Here is a 23454-nt window from a genome sequence, read left to right on the forward strand (position 1 = left end):
ATTTACTGGGATTTTTTTCTTTCCTGAATCACCAGTTATAACTTAGATAATTGGGTATACTGGCATAGGATACGAGTATACATTTGGCTTAAAATGGAATTATTTGTTGCCCTTGTGGCAAACAACAAATATTATATTGAGTGGGGTTTTTTAAACTGCTCAGCAATAGCATATTTAGTGTTTTAATGTATTTATTATTAGCTTCAGAAGTCATTAAAAGGGTCTGAAACCAGTACTTTTTAATGGTAACCACAGTACAAAACCTAGCGAAAACCACCTAATTTTCAAAGCTGTCAAATTTATTTCCTATAGGGTGGGCACTATGGCAAAGAGGTTAAGATATTTCACTACTGATCCAAAGATACCAGTTGAAGACTTGTTCTGAAACCATGCTAACTCTATTGGGTGAAGGGGATACATGGGAACATATTTAATCCTGCTGGACCACAAACTCATGAGGTTTGTTTTCTAGCTCTGTGATCTGCCACTGATAACCAGCTGTGGCTTGGTGGCTGTCTCCCTTCATACTAGAAGTAGAAAAAACCATTATTCAAATGCCTTGGTCCTTAAATTTGAATGTGCAGTGGGGAGGGGTGTATAAATTCAGGTACTAAAAAAATATTTTTAAAAAGTGCAGAGATAAGTGCTGTTGAATGTGTATGTCTGCTTCAGTCTGATCAGCATCTGTAATGTTTGTACTCAGTGAAATAATCACGTATAAACATGTTTTATTTTTGTTGCTCTTTGACATGCTTAGTCTTTACCTTGGGATTTATGGGAGGTAAGAACTTCATACGGCTTTCATCTCTCATCATATACTGTGCATGTGCCAGTGCTATCTCTGTGTGTATACCTGTCTCCTTTCCCTTGCTGCTCTTCCTTTCTGCACACCCCAAGCCAAAGTTGCTCCATGTGCTGCTGAACCCACTTTTGCACCTTCTGTGAAACCCCAGGGGCAGCCATATGTTTGCAAGTCACGCCTGGCACTCTGAAACTTATATCTCCACCAGCACACAACCCCATTGCCTTTCCTTGCTAACTCATTCATCTTTCCGTTGGCATGATGGTCCTCAAACTTCATCCTACTGTGTTATCATCCTCACCCTCCACCCCCGAGTATTTCGTAAACTCTGTACATCCTGTTGGTCTTGTGTGCAATGCATAAATGTCTCAGCTGTCCCTCGTCCTTACTGCTTGTACTATTGGGTATACATACATGTTTGTGATTATCTGTGGTGTTTGCTGTTCATTGCCAGAAAGGCTGGTGTGAAATAGCTCAACCTGTGTCTACGCTGAAAGTTTAAGTGCAGGCCCAAGACTTACCTGACATCTGCCTCAACCTCAGCTTTGGAGCTTGCTGACAAGGGAGACCCTACACATGCTCTGCATCTGAACCAAAGTCAGACCGTCATTTATGTCCTCTGGATATATCAAGCCTGGGAAGGTCTCAGGATTGCTACAAATTAGCCCATTGGGAGATATTTCAGGCACTACTTTTGAGCCCCTCTGGACAAACAGCCAGCAGCGTGCACTGAAAACGCTTAGTTTGGGCACTCAAGCCTGCTACTTGAGCTGGCTATATCCATGGTGTAGATGTAAGCACGTGTCCTTGGCTTATCCTGGGGAACAGAGTCCTGCAAACCTTTCCATTCTCAAGGGGCAGATCACCACCTAGAGTCAATACTTGGGAGGACGTGACTTAACCGTTGCTGAGAGGACTCACTGTGGCCAGTGCTCTCCTTCACATGGGCTTGGGTCATGTTGAGAAAGATGTTTCCCTTGTGTGTTTTATCAGCCATCAGTGTTTAACATCTGTCATTCCCCTATATGTGCATTGTCAGTCTGTCTTAGTAAGAAAGAAAAGAAGTCTGCGTTTTCGCAAGGAAAGATCTTGTGCCTTTCAAGTGGTTGGGCAGGGGTGATGTATGACTGCATCTGATTGAGCTGTGCTTAGAGTCTGGGGTGTAAAAAGTGTTTTGAGCCATTTCTTCCATCCTGGAAACTGATTTCACCCAAAGGACAATTTAATCAGCTGGGGAATGCTACTGAACAAGATGTTGTCACCATGCAAATTCTGACCTTGGCATACCATACAGGGTTAAAGAGCAGAGCTCCCTACAGCTGGGGAATCCTCCTCTTGCTCTTCAAGTCTTCTGAAGTGTTTTTGCTCTAATGTTGGTCTTAGCTGTTGATGAGAGGAGACTTGCTGCATGGTTTCATAGTCCCATATGCCATGAGGTTAGCAACCGCATAGAAACTTGGATGTAGCAGAACTTGCTTAGTTCTGCAGACTAGGAAACCTGCATTTGGTGTGTATGATGTTGCTGTTGGAATAAGCAAAGCTTTCAAACCTGGCAACAGCAGTGAGCAATTCTTCCTCTTCCCCCTATAGTATCTTTCCATGACTGTAAGTGTTTTTATAGGCCATGGGATACCCACAGGTACATAAAATAGAAAAATAAGTAGCTGACATGAAAATGGCTTTTGTTGAAATCCAGGGGATTAATTTAGATTCAGTTTCTCTGATTATTAAGTACTGTTTTTGCAAATTAGCTGCTTTTAAAAAAGGAGCTCATGTTGAGCTCCTTTTCAGTTATCCACATAAAAACCATGCTTGGCCAGATAGACTTGGGCTGGCATCTCTCCCAGGTCCAGTTTCACTGAACCCAAATAAAAAAGCAATCTGGAAGTGAACCTAATTAAACAGGAGAAGCCTTTGTAGCATTTCATATGCATACATTTACCTTAGCACTACCAGAGCTGTTGCGGGAATGCTCTGCAGGATGGGAACAGCTCTGCTATTTGTAATATCCTCTGGCTATAGAGGCCTGTGGACATGGGGATGGGGAGATGTGAGGAAGGAGATGATAGTAGGAAAGTAAAGCATGTGTTAAGTGGCACCATTGGTGAAGCTGAAGGTGAAGTAATGGCTTTTTGTTAAATCAAGGATTTATTTCTTCATTATTGCTGCTGTTATTAGAAAACTACTTGGAGCACTGTGGCAGTGTGTGGCTAGTAGCCAGATGGGTGTGGAGTTAAGAGTTACCATGGTTGTTGCTTTACACTGGTCTTTTGTACGGTCGGGACTATGAGAACTGCAACATTAAGAGATCTGAACAATGCCCTGTTTTGAACATTGTTGTATTCAGGGGTACATGTGTTTACCAAATATATAAGGCATGTAGGCATGCTAAAACTAGTTTATTCACATGTATTAGAAATGGGAAATCTCTGTATAACAATCTATTGTGCAAGTACAAAGTGGATATCTAGTTAGATTCTGCAAAGAGGTGCGTGTGCTATCTGGTACAGAGAACAAATGGATATAGACTGGCCATGATGACACATGGGCTGCAAATTATACCCCTGAGATTCTTGTCAGGGATCTTCCCAGATGCTGCCTGGCCAGTCTCCCAAGGGGCTGATCTGGCAGTATTGGTGCTACCAGGTCCAAGTACTTCCTGTGTTGCTGCAGTTTCTGGGAGGGGCAAATGAGTATCTTTAATTTTGTGTTAAAAGAGACTTAGCCTGACTTCAGGCAAGGGAGAGCAAAAGCTTTAGAAGCTGTAAGTTCCAAAAGCTGGAAGTGTATCAGAGATGTTTGGTTGGTCTTTTGTTGTGCACAGAAACCCCTGTCCCCAAGCTTCCTTAAACAGTCCTTGCCAGGCAGTGACTTCTAGGTGATGCTGAATATTTCTCTCTGGTGGCGGCAGCTTTTGTGCATTAGAAACTCCCCTCTCCACCAATACAAATGTGCACACACACCATGCAGAATGTTCATAGCAAATTCTTACTAATAGAATATTCACAGCAGAATCCAAATTCATGACTTTCTGGGCCTGTCCAAAATCAAATTGGGTGAAAGTTAGTTCAGTTTGATTCAATGCCAATGTCATGTGAATGCTGGGTCCAGACTAAGTTCCATATCTGTGACATTATTACCGTGCTTTTCTGTTTCTGGGAGTATGCAAAGGTTTAAATATTCCTTGATTGTTGATCCTTGGAAGCAGCTTATTGAGAGATCCTTGTCCCTTGGCATGCAAGCAGACTTGTGTATTCATGTAGAAGCAGGCAATCTAGATGTAATAAGAGATACTGTGCATGGGTAAACTTTCATGTTAGATCCTGAAACAAAAAAGGCACACAGGATTTTTGCATTGATTTTCTCTAGAGTATTCCGTGCTGCGTGGCTGGAATGAGGGGAATGCAGGCTTTGCTATGATTTCACTGCAGAGTTGCAGAGGAAGAGGGAGACAGAAACCTAGTGAGACCCGGAGGTCCCTCACCTATTTGTCAGCAGATGGCAGTAGGCAACAGCGTAGAGTGCTTGGACAGACTGAGCTGCACTTTTCTGTGCACACACACATGGCTGTAATGAGCGTAACTCTCCACCTGGATGGCTTTTGTATTGCAGCCTGCAGAAGCAGCCAATGCAGGAGCTGAAGCAGCTGGATCAGAAGCAGCAGCTGGAGCTGAAGCATCTAAAACCGAAGCTGATTCAGGATCGGTAAGCAGCTTGAGGGACAGCAGTCTCTTCTCTCTGTCACATCCCTTTGTCATGCAGCAGATGTGGGAGGCTGGGCTGGGAAGAGATGTGTGGCTGTTTGGAAAACCACATCCCTGCCTCCCCAGCAGTTACAACGCTCTTGTTCAGAGGGCAGACTTAGCCATTGCATTTTATCTGTATAATGCTTAGGAAGAACCTCTGCTGGAAGATCCACAAAAAGAACTGTCCCTTCACCCATGTTGTGAAGCCAGCCCACAGTCCACATTGTGCTAAGCTCGCATTGTCTGCTGGATTCCTCCTTGTTCTCTGTTTACTTTACCTACCTTGTCCCTTGGGTTCTGCTTGTGTTCCCTGAATATCCAGGGTTCCTCTTTTTTCCCTGACACTGTCACCTTTTTAGGGGACTGGAGTAGGTCCCATGTCATTGCTGCTTGGTTCCAGTAGGCTGTCACAAGCAAGTTGTCTGTTCCATGAGGGCTCTACAAGAACTGTGTCCTGACCACAGTGAATAGGAAATGCCAGGCAGTACAGTCCCTGAAAAACTCTAAATACACTCCGCTCTTCTGCAGCCCTGAGCAAAGAGAGACAGCGGTCACCTCTCCTGCCTTTTCACTGCTGCCTCAGCTGTCCTTTGGGGTGTTTTTGTCACTAACTGGTGTACTGGGAAAACCCACTGAAGCCATGGGTAGGGTTGTGATGTGGATCCTCCAGGGTGGACTTGGAGCTGCAATTTTGGATTCTCTTTTCTCAATGGCTTTTTTCCTTCCCTGGCTGCTGCTGCCTATCAGAGTTCTCTGCCCGCTGTTGTTGTGGAAACTTTCCCTGCTACTGTCAATGGCACTGTGGAAGGAGGCGCTTCATCTGAAAGAGCTGACATGCCCCCAGGATTTCTCTTCAAGGTTAGTGCATGGTGGTGGGGCACTGAATTCCTGGTGATTTTTTTTTTTTTTTTTTTTTTAAAACCTGTAGTGAATTAACTACTTTTGCTCAACATGACCATGGGCTATGCCACATAGAAAGGGAGAAAGGAAGTTGAAGGAGAGATACACCTTCCTCTCCAGCAGCATGTCCCAGCTTCATGCCATTCCAAGTGCTTCAGAGGACTGTGCAAGAGCATCTGTGTCTAAATATCTGGCTGTACTGTGTAGCAAAACGCCCCCTCCTCACTGCTGCAGTTCTTTCTATCGTAGGAGTGGTAGTGTCAGTCACAGACCATGGGTAGTAGATAAGAAGTTGTGCTCCAAACTGGAAAGATTAAACTTTGATGCAAGTGGCAAATGAGGAAGAGTTGGAAACACCAATAGGGACTGAGTGCTTCGTGTTTGGGGAAATTAGACAGCCAGGATGAACAGGGAAAAATATAGCATTAGATAGGGAAGTATGGTGGGTATTCTGAGTATGCCACAGATCACTTGCAGCTTGTTTGGAAGGTGTGGAGGAATGAGTGATTCTGAGCGAAGATAGGCCACAAATTTAATACGCATAATGGAATATGGTGGCAAGACAGCACAGATGCATCATGCTGTGCAAGTGAGAAATGACACTCTCCTTTTTTGTTTGTTTAACCTGCTATAGGAATGCTTTTCTTCTGCATAATTTTTTTGGGGGGAGATCTACCAAAAGCAGAAGAATGACAAAACCATGAAGAACAATAGGAGGCTCATGACATTCAGACCGGTTACTGACAGCATTATAGATGATAGTGCTCGAAGTGGAGAGCTGTGGTATGAAGTAGAAAAGCTGTAACACAGATGTTGTTAGGAATTAGGCTGAATACCAAAGAGAAAACATGGCAGGATATGATCACTCGAAGATCCAAACTGATACTCTTCCCTGTGTTTCCTCTCCCTGCTTGCTGTGACAGGGATGGGAGGCTATAATCACTAATAGTCTTGCAGTCCAGCTGCAAAAAGAATACAGGTCACCATTCAAGTGAACATAGCCTTTCTACCATGTGAGGTTTTTAGGCCCATACCATGGGAATTCAACCCTCGTAAGGAAGGACAGAGAGGTGCTGATGAATGAGTTGAATGAGACTCACCAGGATGCCCTGGTGGCAAAGATGAGCTGCATGTCAGGCTGTATGAACAAGCATGTAGCCATTAAATTAAGGGAAATGGTTATTCCTGTAGATGTGGCATTTGTGATCCAAACTTGCCCTGCCTCAAGCAGCAGGTTGGATCAGATGGCCTCCAAAGGTGCCTTCCGACCTGAATCATCCAGTGAGTCAATGAAGTGGAAAGCCTTGTCACCCATTACAGAGCTAGATGAGAGAAGGCTGGCCTCACCCAAGCTCTCCTTTCCTCTCCCCGTAGGTCCAGGCCATGCATGATTACACGGCCACCGACAGCGACGAGCTGCAGCTGAAGGCCGGGGACGTGGTGCTTGTGATTCCATTTGAGAACCCTGAGGAGCAGGTGAATGGGGAAGACAGGGTGTGAACCTGGGCCGGGAGGAGCCGAGGGGATTTCCAGAGCTGCTTCTTCCTCCACTAACAGTCGGCTGGTTGGTGCAGAGCCATCAGTTTGTGGCTGGGAGCTGGCAGGAGAGCCGGTTGTCCTTTAGCTTGAAGTTGGCTTCCTGCTACAGAGGAGGACTCTGCTTGTGATTGGAAGGCAGAGATACTATCCTGCATAACGCATGTGAAATAGCCGTGGCTACCTGTCCCTATCAGCGCATTTGAGCCAATGCAATAGCCCAACAGAGCCCATATTTTGCCTCCTCACTGCTCCTAAACATGATGCACATTCCCTGTGACCACTGCAGTGCAGACTGTGGCATTGGCAGGAGTGACCCACAGGTTATGATGATGTTTTCTACCCACTTGTGAAATGTTGGAGCTCTGAGAAAGCAGCTTGCCGTGGATGATGTCTTGCACTCCAGCATAGCAATGCCTATTTTCAAAAGACAGCATTTGGTCAGGAGATGGCAGCAGAACCAAAGGCTGGAACAGGTTGCTCAGCCCCAGAGAGCAATCTTACTGTCCATCTCCAACCTGAATTGGCAATGTTTTTCTTTAATCTGAGCTATTTCTAGAAGCCTTGAATAAATCTTCCTCACTTGCTGTGTTTGAGGGCTTCCAGCTGATAGTTTGCAGTAGTTTTACTACTTTGGCTGAGGGAGGTGGCGATTTTATAAAATTCATGCTCATGTCTCCAGGTTTTTGTTTGGAGAAGGAAGGGAATTCTCCAAATTGATTCAGTAGTCACCAGCTCTTTGGGTTTGACCAAGCTTAGACATGATCTGGATTCCAACAAGGGGTAAAGGGAAGGTGAAGTAGTTCACTGGCCACAGAAGATGTGGATCCTCTTTGTGGCTCAGCTGTTGACTTTGTGAATTATGGAGGCAGATCTTGCTGCTGCTTGTGAAATGGGAGCTATAAGGTGCTGACAGTTCCTGCAGAGCTATGTGCTCTGGGGGGAAGGGTTGTATGGGGAAGAGGCAGTGATTCCTTCTGGAGACAAAGATTCTGCGTGGGACTGCCCTGCACAAGCATTTGTGAGCATTTCTTTCTCAGAAAGCTTTCTGGATGGGAAATGAGTGGCAGCTCCCCTAGTTTCTGTGACAGGAGATGGCATTTGTGGAGCACAGTTTTTCAATGCCCTATGTTTGCACTCTAGCTGGATGTGGGTGCAACAGCCATGAACTCGAGACTCTCCAAGCTGCAGAGGGTGAGCTCTGAGTGTTGCTAACATGATGCCATAGCTGCACTGAAGCCCCCTAACCCTCCTACAGTGTATCCTGTGCTACAGCTCATTTCCCTAACCTAGACCATACCCAGCCAGAAAACGTTGGCTGTTAACATGTGCATGAACTGTGCACGTGAGTGGAGGAAGCTTAGGATGATAGACTGTAATCCATGTCCCCATCTTGCAGCTTAGGTGTCCGTTTGGGGTACATCCAGGCCTGGATTCATCTCTATTCGTAGAAGAAGGGGTTGAGTGCAACAATGCTTCTAAGCTGGCACTTCAAGTGACGTGGTTCAAAATTGGCAAGGGTCAGGCTGGGTCCTTGTGTCTAATCCCTACAGCTGAGGAGACCCTTTGTAGCAGGATGCAGTGGGAGTGATGCATGCTGTATGGTACAGACGCTATGTACAAATGGCTGAGCTTTTGTGCTTGCTGTGCTGTGAGCTGGAAGCTGCCTTCCAGACACTTGGGCCCAGCATCTTCCACCTAGTCGTTTGTCTTCCTGATTTATGGCATGTCAGTCCTTCCTCAGCCCCTGCAGCTGGCTGCTGCAGATGGGCTCCCGTCTCATGCCATTCCCATGACATCTCCTGAATGCTCAAATCTAAGGCAGCAGCAAGGGCTAACTGAGCCTGCAGGCACCCAGCACAGCCTGCAAGGAGCAGGGAACTCAGGTACAGTGTCTGGTCTGAGCTGCTGCCACATGAAATGTGCAGAAAACAGGACAAGAGGGCAGAAGCTGCAAAATGGCAGTGGAAAGCAGTACGTGCCCCATGGATCACCCCTGGCGAGGGCTGCGTCACTCCTGCACTGTGCAGGTACGTTTTTAAAGAACAAGTTTCAAGGGAGGCATTGCTTGGCCTTGAGTAAATACCCAGGTAACTCCTGCCATTTCCAGGAAAGGAGAAGTGGCAGAACAACTATGTGAACTGCACACACGCATGCCCAATTTCCCCACAGCTTAGAGCATCTGGTTGCCTGAGCGTTTCTGCCCTGGCAAGTTATGTAGCTGGATGTGCTGACATATGTCTACATGAGCTGGATGCATGCTCATCCAGCGGATGCAGAACAAGCTGTCAGATTTGGAGGTGGTGGTTCCCTGTGCAGTTCCATTGCCTCATGCTGCAATCTTAGCCCATAGGCTGCCCCACTGCAAATGAGTGGGCACATTTGCATGTTGAAGGGGTGCTTCATGGTGGCAACTCCAAGACAAGCAGCAAATAGAGTAGCTGCACATCTGAGCTGCAAGAAGTGCAGCTTTCCCACCTTGAATATCTTGTCTCCCTTATGTGCTTCAGGTGGAGCAGAAATCTTGGTGCTGGAAACCCTGCAGAGAGCAGGGAGAGGGTGGGAAATCCGATTCTTCTCCTGAGCAGGTTCTACCAGGCAGGACTCCATTTTGCATCCCTGTTCATAGGTCTATAGGTTTGATGGCTAGGGACGACCCTTGTGAGAGACCTTGAGTGTTATATTATGTGTAGCACAGTTTGGGGAGTTTTATCAACTGTATCTTGCATCAAGCCCAACAGTCTATTGGGTTTTGGGAAGATGGGTTGAGGTCGTCAGCTCCCAGTTCTCATATGTAGACCAGATTTCAGCTTAGCAAGCAAGACTCAGTGCCTGTGTCAGCTCTCTAAAATGCTAATCACCCAGGTGCCATCACCAGACCAGGGGATGAGCACCTCCAAGGAATGATTCATCCTTTCCAAAGACCTGTGCCTGAGATGAATGGGTGAATTACGCTGTGGAGATGCCCGTGTCTTTTGTGACTATGGAGAATGCTAGACCCTTCATGTTTAGGCAGTGAAAGGTGGGGTAAGTGGTTCCCAGCCTGTAGCTCTAGAGACTTTCTTTGGCAGAATTTCTCCTGCTTTGGTGGGTGTAAATTATGGCATGTTTCTATTACGCTTGCTAATTGTTTACAGTTTCACTGCCTCTAGACACTCTGGGTCAGATAGGAGTTTTGGTACCGACTCTGGTGAGATGTGGCCTTCTCCCTGTTTTAAAAGGGAATGAAAGCATTTTTTTTCTTCCTTCTCCCCCATCCTCTTCCTGGATTGTCTCCAAGCCAACTACGAGCATGGCTTTGATAATGCCTTGATACCTTCTTGGCCTGCACTCTATAAGAAAAATCCCCACTTGCATCTATCCCTCAGCATCTGATCTCTGTCTTCTCCTCCAGGATGAAGGATGGCTGATGGGCGTGAAGGAGTCTGACTGGATCCAGCGTAAGGAACTTGACCAATGCCGAGGGGTTTTCCCAGAGAATTTCACAGAGCGGGTGCAGTGAAATCCCAAGCCCACCAGCTGCATTTCTGCTGGAAGAAAGCAAGTTTCCTGGTAGATAATTGGAAAACAGCAGCGAAATGAAAAGAGAATTGTAAAGGAACAGAAGCCTGAAAAAAATGTCAACTTAAAGGGTGTGTTCTTCTCAAAGGGCAAGGTTTCAGAAGTAAATTGAAATTCAAAGTGTTATCAACATATATACATAATAATAATAATAAGGCAAGTCAAATACCCTCCTCCCCCTTTGGTTTTAACAGCATTTGGATTCAGAGGACTGATGCAGAAGCCAACTCGGTGCGGTTCTCTAAATACTGCATCGACTGAATTGGTGAGATGTCAGTCTGATCCCTGGAAAGGCAGTATTTGTCTAATGGCTTGAGAGTAGAAGCTGCATTTGCTCTTGGGTGGGTTCATCTGTTTTGTCTTGAAGGTGGCTTGCATGGCAACCGTAAAAATTCAGCCTTCCCTACATGTTCAACCTACAGTAGGCCAAACTTTCTGTTATGCTGTTGAAAAAAATATTTAGTGTATAGTGTTCACCAATACAATGTGTGTGTGTGCGTGTGTGTATTTTATTTTCTTCCTTTAAAACAATGTTACACAAACTGTGATTTTGTACATGTAAAGATAGAACAAACTATATCGAAAGGGCATGGAGAAGACGAAATGTGTGAAGCTGTGCTCAGTCCAAAGTTCTTTCAAATGCAGACACCTAAATTCTCACAAATACTAAGGGGAATAGACAACTTCAAGAGAAACCAGACAAAGCAAGTGGATGCCATTTAGATGGCTCTGAAATTTAGGAGAGGGAATCTTCTGCCCCCAAACCCCTGTAGGCAGTTTCAGAAAAGCTTAGATTCATGTAGGTGGAATATAGCTCTCAAATCTGGCTGGTTAGAAAATTTGGTTTTAAAGAAAGAGACAAGGGAAGAAAAATTTTCTTCTGAAAGAATGTTTAAGAAAAAGTACTGAGGAAAAAACAATTTGCTTTCTGTGGTTTTAATTGGCATTGTTATTTGTGGAATTGTATTTCTTATTTTCCTTTGAAGAGTTCTGTAAGTGAAATATTGTTAGATCAGCTTTCTCCAGTGCTGTGCTGGTGATGAAATTAACCTCTATGAAAACTGCACTCTTGAAATACTCATTTAAAATGGCTGCATGACTTTATGAGACTTTAATGCATTAGAAAGGAAGGCAAGAACATCAAAGTGTCAGTGTCAAGAAGACACTCTGCAGTCTAATACTGATGCTGAGACCTTTCCTATACCTTTCCTTTGCTCCTGTTTGTTTTCGAGTTTTGTTTTTTAGTTTAAACAAGCAGATGACAAGGCTGTTTCAAAGTGCATATTACACTTGTTAAAAGAAGCCGGTCTGACCCTCCAAGACTCTAAAAGTCCCACAAAGGTACTTTAAACTTTACTTGAATACTGATGCAGCTGGCAAGCAGGTCATGCTATTACCATTTTTTATGGCTTTTTTCCCCCCTCACGATCTTTTTGCCTTGAAGTGATTTTTAACAGTGAGGTTACCTCCTGCTGTAAAGGGACAGGATCACTTTCTGAAATAATCTTCCTAGCTGGTAGGAGTTGACTTTTGTCAAAGACGCACAGAATGCTGACACACACTACTGAAAATCCCACCTTTTCTGATCTGTTTTGATCGGAAAGAACATTGTATGGCATTTTTTAAATTTTTAGTTCAGAGGGAAGAATCAGATTTTAACCGGAAACTGGTAAATGCAAGAATTGGTGGAGTTCCTCCTGCTTTCAGCTTGGTAGATGATCTGTGCTAGTTATTTACAGCAATGTAACAGGCATCAAAATCTGTCCTATATATCCAAATCCCATCTCTCCCCCCCCCCCTTTTTAAAAAAAAAAAAAAGTGCAGGAATTTATATTTTACATTACTGTTACAAAACCCAATAGTATTTAGGAGTAATTGCTCACAATACGTAAGGACTGGACTCCACAAGTTATAGTATGGTGAGCTGTTGCTTTAGAATACTGCCCTGTTTGATTTTTCTTTTTCTTCTTTTTCACCAGGATTGTCTTTATTATTACTCTATTTTTGTGCATTTGTGACTCCCATTACTCCTTTAAAGAATATTCGTAGGAAAAAATATACATTTAAATATACATAGAAATATATATATTAAAAAGCGGGTTGATCCAATTAACATAATGCTGTCAGCTTAAAATGTTTATTTTTATGCAAAACCTGTGGATTATTGTTTTTTTAAAAAAATGACAAGATTCTAAGTACCAGAGCTGTGATTTTTTTGTCTTGCAAGTAATTGTTCTAGAGCCTTTAGAAAGCTGTGCTGATCTCTAATTTATTGTGGGGTTTCTTTGCTGTTTTTGTCATTGTTGTCTTCTGCTGTGTTTGAACCAGACGATTGTCCCAACAAAGATCCTTGTAAGGCCTTTTCATTTCATTGAGCTTGCAAAGAAACTATCCAGTACTGTATTTTCCCTGCAGAAGTGGTAACGCTCTGCAAAAAAGGGACGTTGTGTTCAGGTCACGTGACTGATGCTCAAATATGACTGGTGGGGAGAACGTTGGCATCTCTCCCCATTTGCTTCCCCCTCAACCCAAAACTCCCAACCCCCCAAACCCCTTGCTTAGAGCAGGTAGGGAGGGTTACCTGCATCTTGCATTGCTCGCAAATAAGTGGTGCCAGTACATCTCAGTCACATGCAGGATCAAACCCACAGTTTATAAATTGCCTTATATGAGAGTAGGATGGCATAGCAGGAAGCTTGTAGATGGCAATGTTTTTTGGAGCCAGGAGGTCTTTTATCTCCTGGGTCATGTTCAGCCCATTTAAACAGCCACAACTCCCATTTTCGGTATTTTTACATCTACTAAATACCTTGATTCTGGTTGGTATTACCTGGTGAAATGAGCTTCCCATTTTTTTTGGCTTAGGACTGATTCAAATAGAAAGAAGGACAGTAAAGTCCCGAGTAGGCTGTGCCCACAGTGGTTTTTCAGTTTGCAGGCTGAACTGAAAAATCTAGGGGGAAAAAAGTTGTAAGGGTGACCTGAAGTTGTGAGGGTGACCTGAGACAATTTTTTTCCTTTTTTTTTTTTTTTTGTTTTGTTTGTTTGAAAATGAAATGAAAAAGGGAAAAATCAAAACATAAAAAAACCATTAAAAAATCCTTTCAAACCAAAATTAAGTGTTTCATTTTTAGGGTTGCTTTTTCACTTTTTTAAAAACATTATGACTTTGGCTATAACAAGTTGCTTTGAAGCAAAAATGTGAAACCTGTTTTGAAAATGCTGAAAGAAAATGTTTTAATAGTCTTTTTGCCTTTGCCTTCTCTTCTTATTCTGACAACTGGTTTCAGTTAACCTTAAACTGTGTTTTTTGGTGACTACATCATCCACTGAAGAGAACCCAAAGAAGCCTGTTGCCCAGTTCTGCTCCACTGACAGGCACACTGGACACATTTAAGGGATTACCTGGTATCTGGCCCAGCAAAGCTGCCGTTTTCTCATCTAATAATCTTCCACTTGGTTGTTTTACTGGGTGAACAATAAAAGCATCTCTCATCCCATGCCATTGACTGGTTTTGTAGCTTAGAAAGACATTCTTGCTCTATTGGTCTCAGTTTGGTCATAGATTTATGACTAGGCTCCACTTTGAGCCTAATCCCATTGTGCAGTGGGAATTATCATTTGCCCAAATGATAAGAAAGAAAGAAGGCATTACTTTTCTCACTTTTTTCTATCTTAACAATGTCAATCTTTATTAGATAGAATTAGGGAAAGGTCCCAGGATAAAGATGAATGCATTGTTCCAGGCGGGACTCCTACATACTCTGCTACTTTGGGCATTCCTCAACTGTCTGCTTTTAGCACCTTGCTCTTCTTGGCTGTGAAGGTGATGCAGTAAAAGGGATTGTGCAGGCTTCGTTCAGGGTGCTCAGAGCTAGTCACGCTTTGTGATCTGTTTGCCACAATCTTTGAAGCCTTGTTCTCAGTTGCAGAACCCTTTCCTGTCCCACTGTCCAAAGACCGTGGCCAAGGCAAACACCCTCGAGTCAAAAGAGGTCTCTTTTATGACCTGGAGCAGGTGTAAGGGCTCCATATTCTGCCTGGAATCAGGATGTCAGCTCAGTGAAGTTTTGCAACAGCCTCTAAAAGGCCCAAGGCTAAGGAGCTGCTTGGGGAGGACAAAGGGATGGTACATTATTGTTTTCATTTTGGGTTGATGCGCTGACTGCCTTGCCTCGTGGTTTCAGGGAGGTCCAGAACCTCTTTATTTAGGGAGAACAAAATGTCAGTGGTCAAGATGCACGTGGTCAATACAATAACAGGTGTCTCTCCCCTGCAAAGGACACTGAGTTCAGAGTTTCCCCTTTCCTGCTCTGTGCCAGACAGATTGAATGCTCTCTGCCACTATTGTAGATGTTTTGGATGCTGTGCGGTCCATACCCCAAAATAATGAATGTCCTTTGCTGCAGGATGCAGAGGTGTCTTGGCCCTTTCTAGGAAGAGCTACCACTCTTCCACACACAAGGCCTGTGTGCTTCTAATGCAGTAGCCTCTGTGTCTCTCAGCATCTGGCCCTGCTCCCCAGCTACTCCTGCTTCCCAGCCTCTCCCATGCTCTTCAAGGATGATGGTAGCATAGGGCACTTCCCACCAGCCTCAAGTGCAAAGCTAGAAGATGCACTAACTCACATCCATCAGCAAATCCTACTCAGTGCATCGTGATAATGCTGGTATCAGGAAAACAAGTAACCACGTTTCTTCTCTGGACTGCCAAAGGGAAGCTATTCCTTGCTACACAGGTACCATCACACCTGGCGCCGGTGCAGACACTTCTGCTTGCGTGTTCTCGTTTAGGCATTTATGAGTAGTAAACTCCTGGTGGAAAGGGGTCCTGTGTGATGCCCAGAGCTGGGTTGTGCTACCAGCCCTCCTGAAGCTTGGGGTCTGTAGCTGGCACATGGGGGCTGAGAACTAGAAGGCCATTTCAGAAACTTTGTTTATGAAACTAAATGGAGAAGCTGCAGCTGTGAAGACTGGTCTGTATGAGCTCGTACGTTGATGTGTCTTATGGCTATAAGTCCTTCACCTGTTTTTACAGTGTATTCTGCTAATCCTGTCCCTAGTCTGCATTTCGTGTAGATGGTCCCTACTTGAAACTTGCCAGATGCAGTCCTGGGCTTATTGCTTCTCTTTAACTGAATCAAATGGCAACGACTTTGGCAATGTATTGGCAGTCTCTTTTCCTTCTGTTAATTCAGTCTCTGAGTTTAACCACAATGACCTGAGAAATGTTTGGGTTTTGAGTGTTTTTTTAATTATTTTAATTCTTGTTTTGTTTAAACAAAGCTGAACAATTCCCATTGTATTCAGAGCTGTGACACCCAGTTCCAGTGACAAGCACTAGATGGATTTGTCCCATTTTGTTTCTTGGCAATGTTCAGAAATATAATTTGTGTCATCCGAAGTCCTGTGTCAGTTTTTCTCTCTCTCTCTTATTTTTTCCCCTTTATATTAAGGGGCTGAAACAATTCAGGACTTTGTCCTCAAAGAGGTGAGTAGTTTCAAAGGCTTGGTTTGTCCAGGCACCATTAACACTGGGAGTTAGTACAAACACATGGGATGGAGAGGGCAATGCTGGCGCTTCCCCGAATGAGCACAGCAGCAGGGTAAGCTCTTCTAGCAGTCCTCTCTGTTCCAGTATGTTGTGATGACCTGACACTGGATAAGTCCAATGTATGGAAAGATATGAGACCTTTACTTTTTAATAGCTATTAACCTCAAGGTGGTGTGATCTTCACCCTCTAAGGCAAGTTTATTGACGGGAGTATTACAGCAAAGGGGTGCCCTGCCCCATCTGGCTGAACATCTCCCAGCTGCCTTCACCCTGTTGGCATGCCTGGGCGAGCTCTTAGTTCCTAGGCTGGCTTTGGGGTCTGCTCTTTAACGGGGCAGTTTCTTCACCTGTGGAAAAGGGATGTTTCTGCCCTTTACCAGGGCACTTTGGGATCCTGGAGGGAAGGGATTAGAGGTCCATAGCTGACTGTTTTGGGGCCACTCCCTCGGACGCCTCATTCCAGGCAGGCTCGGTGCAGCTGCACACAGGATACTGTGTGTAAATGGCGAGTGCTGGCCGAAGGTTGGAATATGATCTGATGCAAATTGGTGCCAATTAGCGCTTTGATGAATGGACTGCCAGACTCCTCCGTTTTAGCATGCGGGTGTGCAAGCCTCAGAGCCAGCGTGGGGAGCTGGCCAGACTGTGCTTGCATGTTTCTTTCATTTCCAGACGGCCCAGAGGGTTTAGTGCCTTTTAGCCTCTCACCTCTGTGGTACTCAGATGGACCTGAATCAAATCCTGCGGCAGAGGGAGGGGAAGAGGAAGGCTGTGCTCCTGAAACTATTGCTGCAGTCGCTGGCACGGGCTCTGTCTCCGCTTGGCATGCCAGCTCCTGCCAGGCTGAACTGGGCCAGCTCTGCCAGGGCTGGGAGCTTGCAGGGTGGGAATGAAACCCTGCGGCATGGGTGCTCTGTGTGTGCCTCCTGTTTGGCCTTCCTCATGCAGTTTCATTCCAGCACCCAGAAATAAAAAGAAAACTGGAGGGGAGAAGGCAACTGAGGGGGAGCAGCGTGCATAATTCATTGTCAGCTGCCTCTGCTCATCTGCATAATTCATTCCCAGTGATGTTGTCTTGCTCCAGACAAGCAGCACTTGGGCTCCTTGGCCATGTGCAGACTGCAGCTACATGAGCCCTGGCAGCACATTTGGAGGAGAAACAGGTTTGCAGGCCTCTGGGTCCAGCCCTAAGAGCCTTCGCCACGCTGCAGGGAAAGCTGGGCTCCACTCTGGGAGCACAGACGGAGAGGGAAGCCTGTATAGTTGGAGGAGGCACGTGCGGTGCCAGGCGAGGCTGGGATGGGTGGGAGCAGGCAAGGCAGAGGCTAGGGTGTTACATTCTGCAGGGACTGGCATTGACTGGTGCCAGTTGCTCCATGGCATCTCCACACGAAGGGTGAGAAGTTGGTATCAGGGCTGTCCTTCAGTGACACACCACCTTGCCCTGGCAGGGAGTCTGAGCCCCAGAGCAGAGCTGGGAGTCACTTGGCAACCCTGAGGGAGAGAAGATGGGAGTTTGGGACAGCCCTTGGCAATTTCTCCTGTTTGCTGGCTGGGCAAAGCCGGTGCCCTTTGCAGAGCAGGATTGCTGCTTCAGCAGGTGGAGGAGCCTCTGCTGCATGGCCCAATCCACAGAGCCATTAATAATGGTACGGGAACAGGAATTCAGCAAGTGCCCATGATTAATTAGCTCATCATGGGCAGTTAATGGCCAGCCTGTTCTCCTTGGCCCTGCAGTGCAGGTAATGGGCAGGTATCTCTTCTTACTGGGCTGGGAGGCAGCGAGCTGGGTGTGAGGTGCAGCCCTCTGCCAGGAGTGGTGGGCAGAATTTGCAAGCTGTTTTGATGCACTGCTGATAGGTATTTGGTGAGATCGTTTTTTCAGAACTTGGGATGATAGATCTATAAGGGGACTGGCTAGTTATCGGAGTCAGGTACCTAACTCTGTGGCAGGGGCCTGATCTAATATCGGCTTTACTTTTCCAAGCAGTGGCGTTATCCCATGTCTTGCCTGCACTTGGGAGCGCTCCCTCTGACTGAGGCTGAGTCACTTCACGCATACTGTGCTTGTCTCAGCACTTTCTCATGAGTTAATAAACAGAAATTCAGGTACCACCTAGGCTGCATCAGGCACGGGGGGGTGGCAGAGCCAGGCAGTAACAAGGACATGCAAGCAAGGCTGGCTTTTGAAATGGGGATGAATCAATCAGTTCCACAGGTGGCCCTGCCAGGCAGGAGGCTGAGCTCCACCAAGAGTGGGTCATCGCCTCCATCCCAGCTGCTTTGCAGTAAGGTAGGAAAAAGAAGAGCTCTAGCAGGAGTGCAAGGTATTAAAATTAAATTGCACATGCTCATGTCGTTTGGTCAGCGTGACACAGCCCAAGGTGTGAAATGAATGTGATGGGACTCAGGCTGCTGTTGCGCCAGTAAGAGGAGCAGTGAAAACCTGTTGTCCTGCATCCTGGGCTAGGATCATGTTCCCCTTTAGGGAACCTTCTGTGACTGCCACAGTGTTGGCTATTATGGCAGAAGTCAAGCATTTCAGAAACCCCTGTGCTGCAGACTGTAATTTCTCCTATGTCCAATTCAGAGACCTGTGAGAGCCTCCTGGAGTGACTTCCCCTCTCTAATGTCCAGGATTGCCACTGTACATATCTATCAGAGTCTGCCAGGAGAGACCTGACTATTGATTTAGCATAATGTGCTGTATTTGCTGTTGAAGGAGACGCTGTGTTTAGGTGTACAGTGATCCAGCCTTACAGAGGCACTCGTGAAATCTGTGAGGGGCTTACCTCACTACAAAACATCCCCAATATCTGAGGAACACCACCTGTATGCCAGACTTCTGGCCCCCGTAAGGAAATCTGAGGAAAGCTCATGCTGAGACCATCCGTGCTGCAAGCAGGCAGGGTGTTTTAGCAGCCAGGCCATGGCTTTGCTCTCACTGATCATGCGAAGGATCACATTAGCCGGAGATGCTTTCAGCCCTCTAAGAGCTTTCCTCATAACCTGTGACAAGCAGCCACCTTCCTAAATCCTCAGGAAGTTGTTCCTGGAGCCATCTTGTGAAGTCTCGTGTTCATCTTCTGCATCCCAAGCCCTCTTTCCCAGGGGCAAGCACATCAGGGAAGGGTGTATGCCCTGCCTCACAGAGGTAGCGATGTACCAGATCAGGAGGACAGGTACTTCATTTTGCTTTTCCCTCCCCTATCTATCTGGCAGCTCCCAGCATTGCTCACTGTGGCTCAGGCTTTCTGCTGTTCTGTGAACCAGACGTCGCTCTTTCCCATATGATACAGATGTTTTTGCAGGAGTGTAAATTATTCCCATCCAGTAATTCTTTTATGAAACACTCTTCCTCTGCACAGTGAAGAAAAATGCAACTGAAGTTGGTAATTAAATGTTTACTGTTAAGTACTTTATATATCATATACTATAGATCATTCCATTCATTAAACAAACCATTTAACTCCCCTTAACAGCATTATTGTCTATTATTAGGTTAATCAGCATTCACATCCTGTAACTCTGCATTTCTATCTAATTAGCGTTTCTTTCTTTCTTCATATTTCTATTTAATTAAGCTCAGCATCAGAGCTGAATTCCCTGTATTCAGCACTAGGAGAGGACTTGATCCTTTCAGTGCCCAGGGGGCTGAGTGGCACAAGTTTTAAGCACTCTCCTTGGATATCTGCTAAGGTTTCCTTCCCTGAGTCAGTCCCTGCTTAATTCTGGAGAAATTTGTGTCCATGTAGGAAGCTGTAGGCTTGACACCTTCCCGATTATCTCAGATTATCTAAGAGCTCCCTTATGCATTGTGGCTGCAGCTGGTGTAAGGGTGCTGCAATGATTGTGCGGAGCATCCAGCCACTGCTCCAGCATGAGGACATGGTGGGTTTGCTGCTCTTGCCTTTGTCTCCAAGTCTTTCTGGCCCCATGGATATAATGCTATCAGGTCACTGGCAAATTTCGTGTCATACAAATGACTCTGTGTGGCATCCCTGGGTAAAGGCACCAAGAGTTTGCAGTGCTGGGAGTCTGACAGATGCCTGTTGAAAGCTCTGCTGTCCCGTCACCAAACCAATCTAACTTACTGTTAATGTACTGTCTTACCCACTTAAGATTATCTTAAGGTTAACTTAACAGTGAACCACTGTTCCTTACTATCCACACTAGCGTTTGGGTGAAATCTTTGTGAATCCATGGCAGTGCTGGTGTTTGACCTGGTATCTGCTCAGAAGACCTCACCCTGAACCAGTCCATGCTATTGCTCAGAGCGCCAATGTGTCAGAAGGTTTCCACACTTTTCTTCCCAAATGAAGACAAGTTTTTTCATCAGAAAAGAAGAAACACGGAAAATAAGTCAAAACGTGGTTCACAGATTTTTAAATCTGGATTGTGCCATCTCACTGGGAGTTTCATTCAGGTATGTGTTGAGTAAGGAGTTTATTTTTTTCCTGGCTAGAAAGGCAGGGAGTTTGTGTTGTGAGTGGCGCACATTTCACTCTGGATGTCAGGGTAAGGATCAGCAGCTGGTGATCCCTGACCAGGGCAAAAAAATGGATGCTGGTGCTCTTCCACTTGCTCCCAGGCTCTGGCAGTGGGTAAGATCTGGGGCTGGTGGGACAGGACATAATACCTGCCTGCACATGGGATTTTGTCAATGAACATCAGTTTTATATGTAACTGTACGGACCCCATTTGACAAACCTTCGCAGAGTTGCTCAGGCTTTGATCTCCAGAGGGACGCGCTTGTAACTGAAGTGGTGTGACCCGTGAAATGGGTGGGAACAGGGAGGCCACGATGCCGTGCACCAAGCTGCATGAGGCTAGGCTGGGGTTTGAGTGCTGTTATGACATGTAGCTCAGATCATGCCTGCTGTAACATGCTCTTTTGGCATAAATGTGTGCTCTGTTCTTTCAGTCCCCAGCTGTGGGGTCTGCTACAGGAAGCTATCAATTGTAATCTCTCCCCCTCAGACATTTATGGGGATACCCAAGGCACCCAATGTGACAGCATCACTGGAAAGCAGATTAAATAGCAGGCAGGGAACACCTTGCTTGTCACCACTTAGCGTCCAAGCTGCAATGGCTTTGTGGAATTGTCTGGGCCCCTCCAGAGTCCCTAAGCAGCTCTTTTTGCTAGTGCCAGTCCAGAACAATCAGCAAATTGAGTTCTTTTTATTAACTTTAGAAGAAGACATTAGCCTCAGCCAGGAGAATAAAACCAATTTATGAGGCAATTAGCTCTGCAAAAACATTTCAGTCTCCCCAGAGCAGCCATCTGAGGAGCATCTTATTCCAGCTGCACAGCTTCTTCCAGCCTTGGGTTTACATCACACTCCATTTATCATAAATAATAATAATGTATAAAAAAGTGGCTTCCTGATGCGTGAGACAGCCAGGAAGGCCTTCTCTGCCCAAAACTAGACCATGTTGTTGGCCTCCTCTCTTCAGGTGCCATTCCTGTGGTCTGTTACTTGATCGTAATTAATTTTGATCCACAGGCCCTTTATAAGCGGGCTTTTCATAGGTTCTGCTACAGGGTTAGTTGCAAGCCAAAGAACTTGAACTACATGAAGAAGCCATAACAGCAGACTCAGAGCTGTGTATGTATTTTCCAAGTCCCTTTGCAGGAATTGCAGCTTTCTCAAACCATAGGAATCATCTGTTAATGCTGGAAGTTTGGTTAAAACAAAAAATGGGGTCTTCCTCTGCCATTATTATCCTGATATAAAAAAATTCTGGATGATGAAGATGATACAGATGATGCAGGGATGAATGTGAATTGTGGTTGACAGAAACTTGTGGGCTAGCCTGAGACTAAGGTAAAGTTAAAATTCAGTTTCAATGAGCTGATGTAAAATACCATTCAGCTAAACACAGAAGTCCTATTTTCTATTTTCCTGTTTAAACTTTTCCATTTTATTATAAACATCTGCTTTGTGATTTTAATTACATGATGCTATTGTGGAAGGGAAAACTGTACTACCAAACCCCAAATGTTAGACCATAACATTTTTACTACAAATATTCTCAGCAAAGTTCTACAAAACTTTATGATTCTGTTAAATCAACATTTTTTTGACATAAGGTGATGCAGCTGGAGGAGTACTGACCAGCTTTGTTTGGCTTATAAAAGGAGCACTCCTCAGGAGAAGCGCCCCAGGCTTGCACCATTTTCATGTCCATCAGCAGGAGGGAATCCTATAGGGCTTAGTGTGCGTTAAGAAACCCAAGGGGAAAGAAAGTGCAATTGTCTTCTCAATTAGATGTGATCAAAATAGCCAGAAAAAGAAAGGACTGATCCTTGAGCTTTTCAGTATGAATCAGGGTGCCCAAAATACAGAGTTTCTTTGGGAGACTTTTCAGGTGTCAGAATTGGGGCTGTCTGTACCTCTGTTTCTGTCTGAGCCCTGTTTCTGAATCTCAGGAAGGATGTGCCCAGCCCTGAAATGCAATAGTCCTTGCATTTTTTAGGCTAAATAACATGAAATGACAGGGCAAAAATGATGAAAGCACGTGTTCAGAGTCACAACCAGCGGTGTTGGTCCTGTTGGTCACTGTGACTCTGGAGATACAGCATAGGAAGCACAAACCCCAGGCAGACCTTCCTAGCCTTGAACATCCACTGCTGCTTTTGGTCATTGCAGGACCCCTGTGCTGGGTGCGGTGGCCCTAAGCCCTCGTGAGGCAAGCTGCTCAAAGGGGACTGCGTGGGTCACCCAGCACATTCCAGCCTTTCGCAGCAATTTCCCATGCAATTTCCAGTTGTGCGTTTTCCTTGTACTCCATGCTGCAGATTAAGTGTGGGATTTACAGCCACCCAGAAGTACTGCTATCAGTAGCTTGACCAGCCCAAGTCTATCAGTGGCTTTGAAGGCATTTTTTTCTTCTTTACTTTTTAAAATCCTCTTCTGCTCCACTTCTTTCTCCATCATTGAGTTAAAGGTCTGGTTAACATCTCCTTTGGAATAATTCTGCCTTTAAATTTTGATGACTCAGTGAGTCCAGCCGAGGCTTTTTAAAAGCTTTTAATTCTAAGCTTTGGGGGTTTTACACAGCTGGTTAAAACTGTAATGACTTTTCTTCATTCCCACTTGAACTTTCCACTGTTCTGGTGCTCTTTAAGTCCTGCAAGACCTCATTTAGGTTCCATTAAAATACTTGCACAAGGAGCTATACTCCCTTTTTATTAGTGTGTGAGTGTATAAATGATGCTGCCACTGAAGGGATTGAGCGTAGCCTGAAGAAGATACAACATCCTAAGGTATTAGCTATCATGGCTGCACCAATCTGTATGGAGGCTGTAGCAACTGAAATGCTTCCTCTGTGTGCATATGTATGTAATACACC

The 23454-nt window shown here is 45.3% G+C and overlaps 1 protein-coding gene across 1 annotated transcript in view; it reads left to right on the forward strand.

The window, feature by feature from the left end:
• The window catches only part of BIN1 (bridging integrator 1), a 101273-nt gene extending 85325 nt beyond the window's left edge, over window positions 1-15948 (forward strand). The window contains 5 exon segments of the mRNA XM_075756994.1: window positions 758-781; window positions 4415-4507; window positions 5296-5406; window positions 6823-6924; window positions 10379-15948. Of these exon segments, the coding sequence (XP_075613109.1) occupies window positions 758-781; window positions 4415-4507; window positions 5296-5406; window positions 6823-6924; window positions 10379-10486 (438 nt within the window). The 3' untranslated portion in view covers window positions 10487-15948.
• The last annotated feature ends 7506 nt before the right edge of the window (window positions 15949-23454 follow it).

This window comes from Balearica regulorum, chromosome 6, assembly GCF_011004875.1.
Source record: "Balearica regulorum gibbericeps isolate bBalReg1 chromosome 6, bBalReg1.pri, whole genome shotgun sequence".
Taxonomy (NCBI): domain Eukaryota; kingdom Metazoa; phylum Chordata; class Aves; order Gruiformes; family Gruidae; genus Balearica; species Balearica regulorum.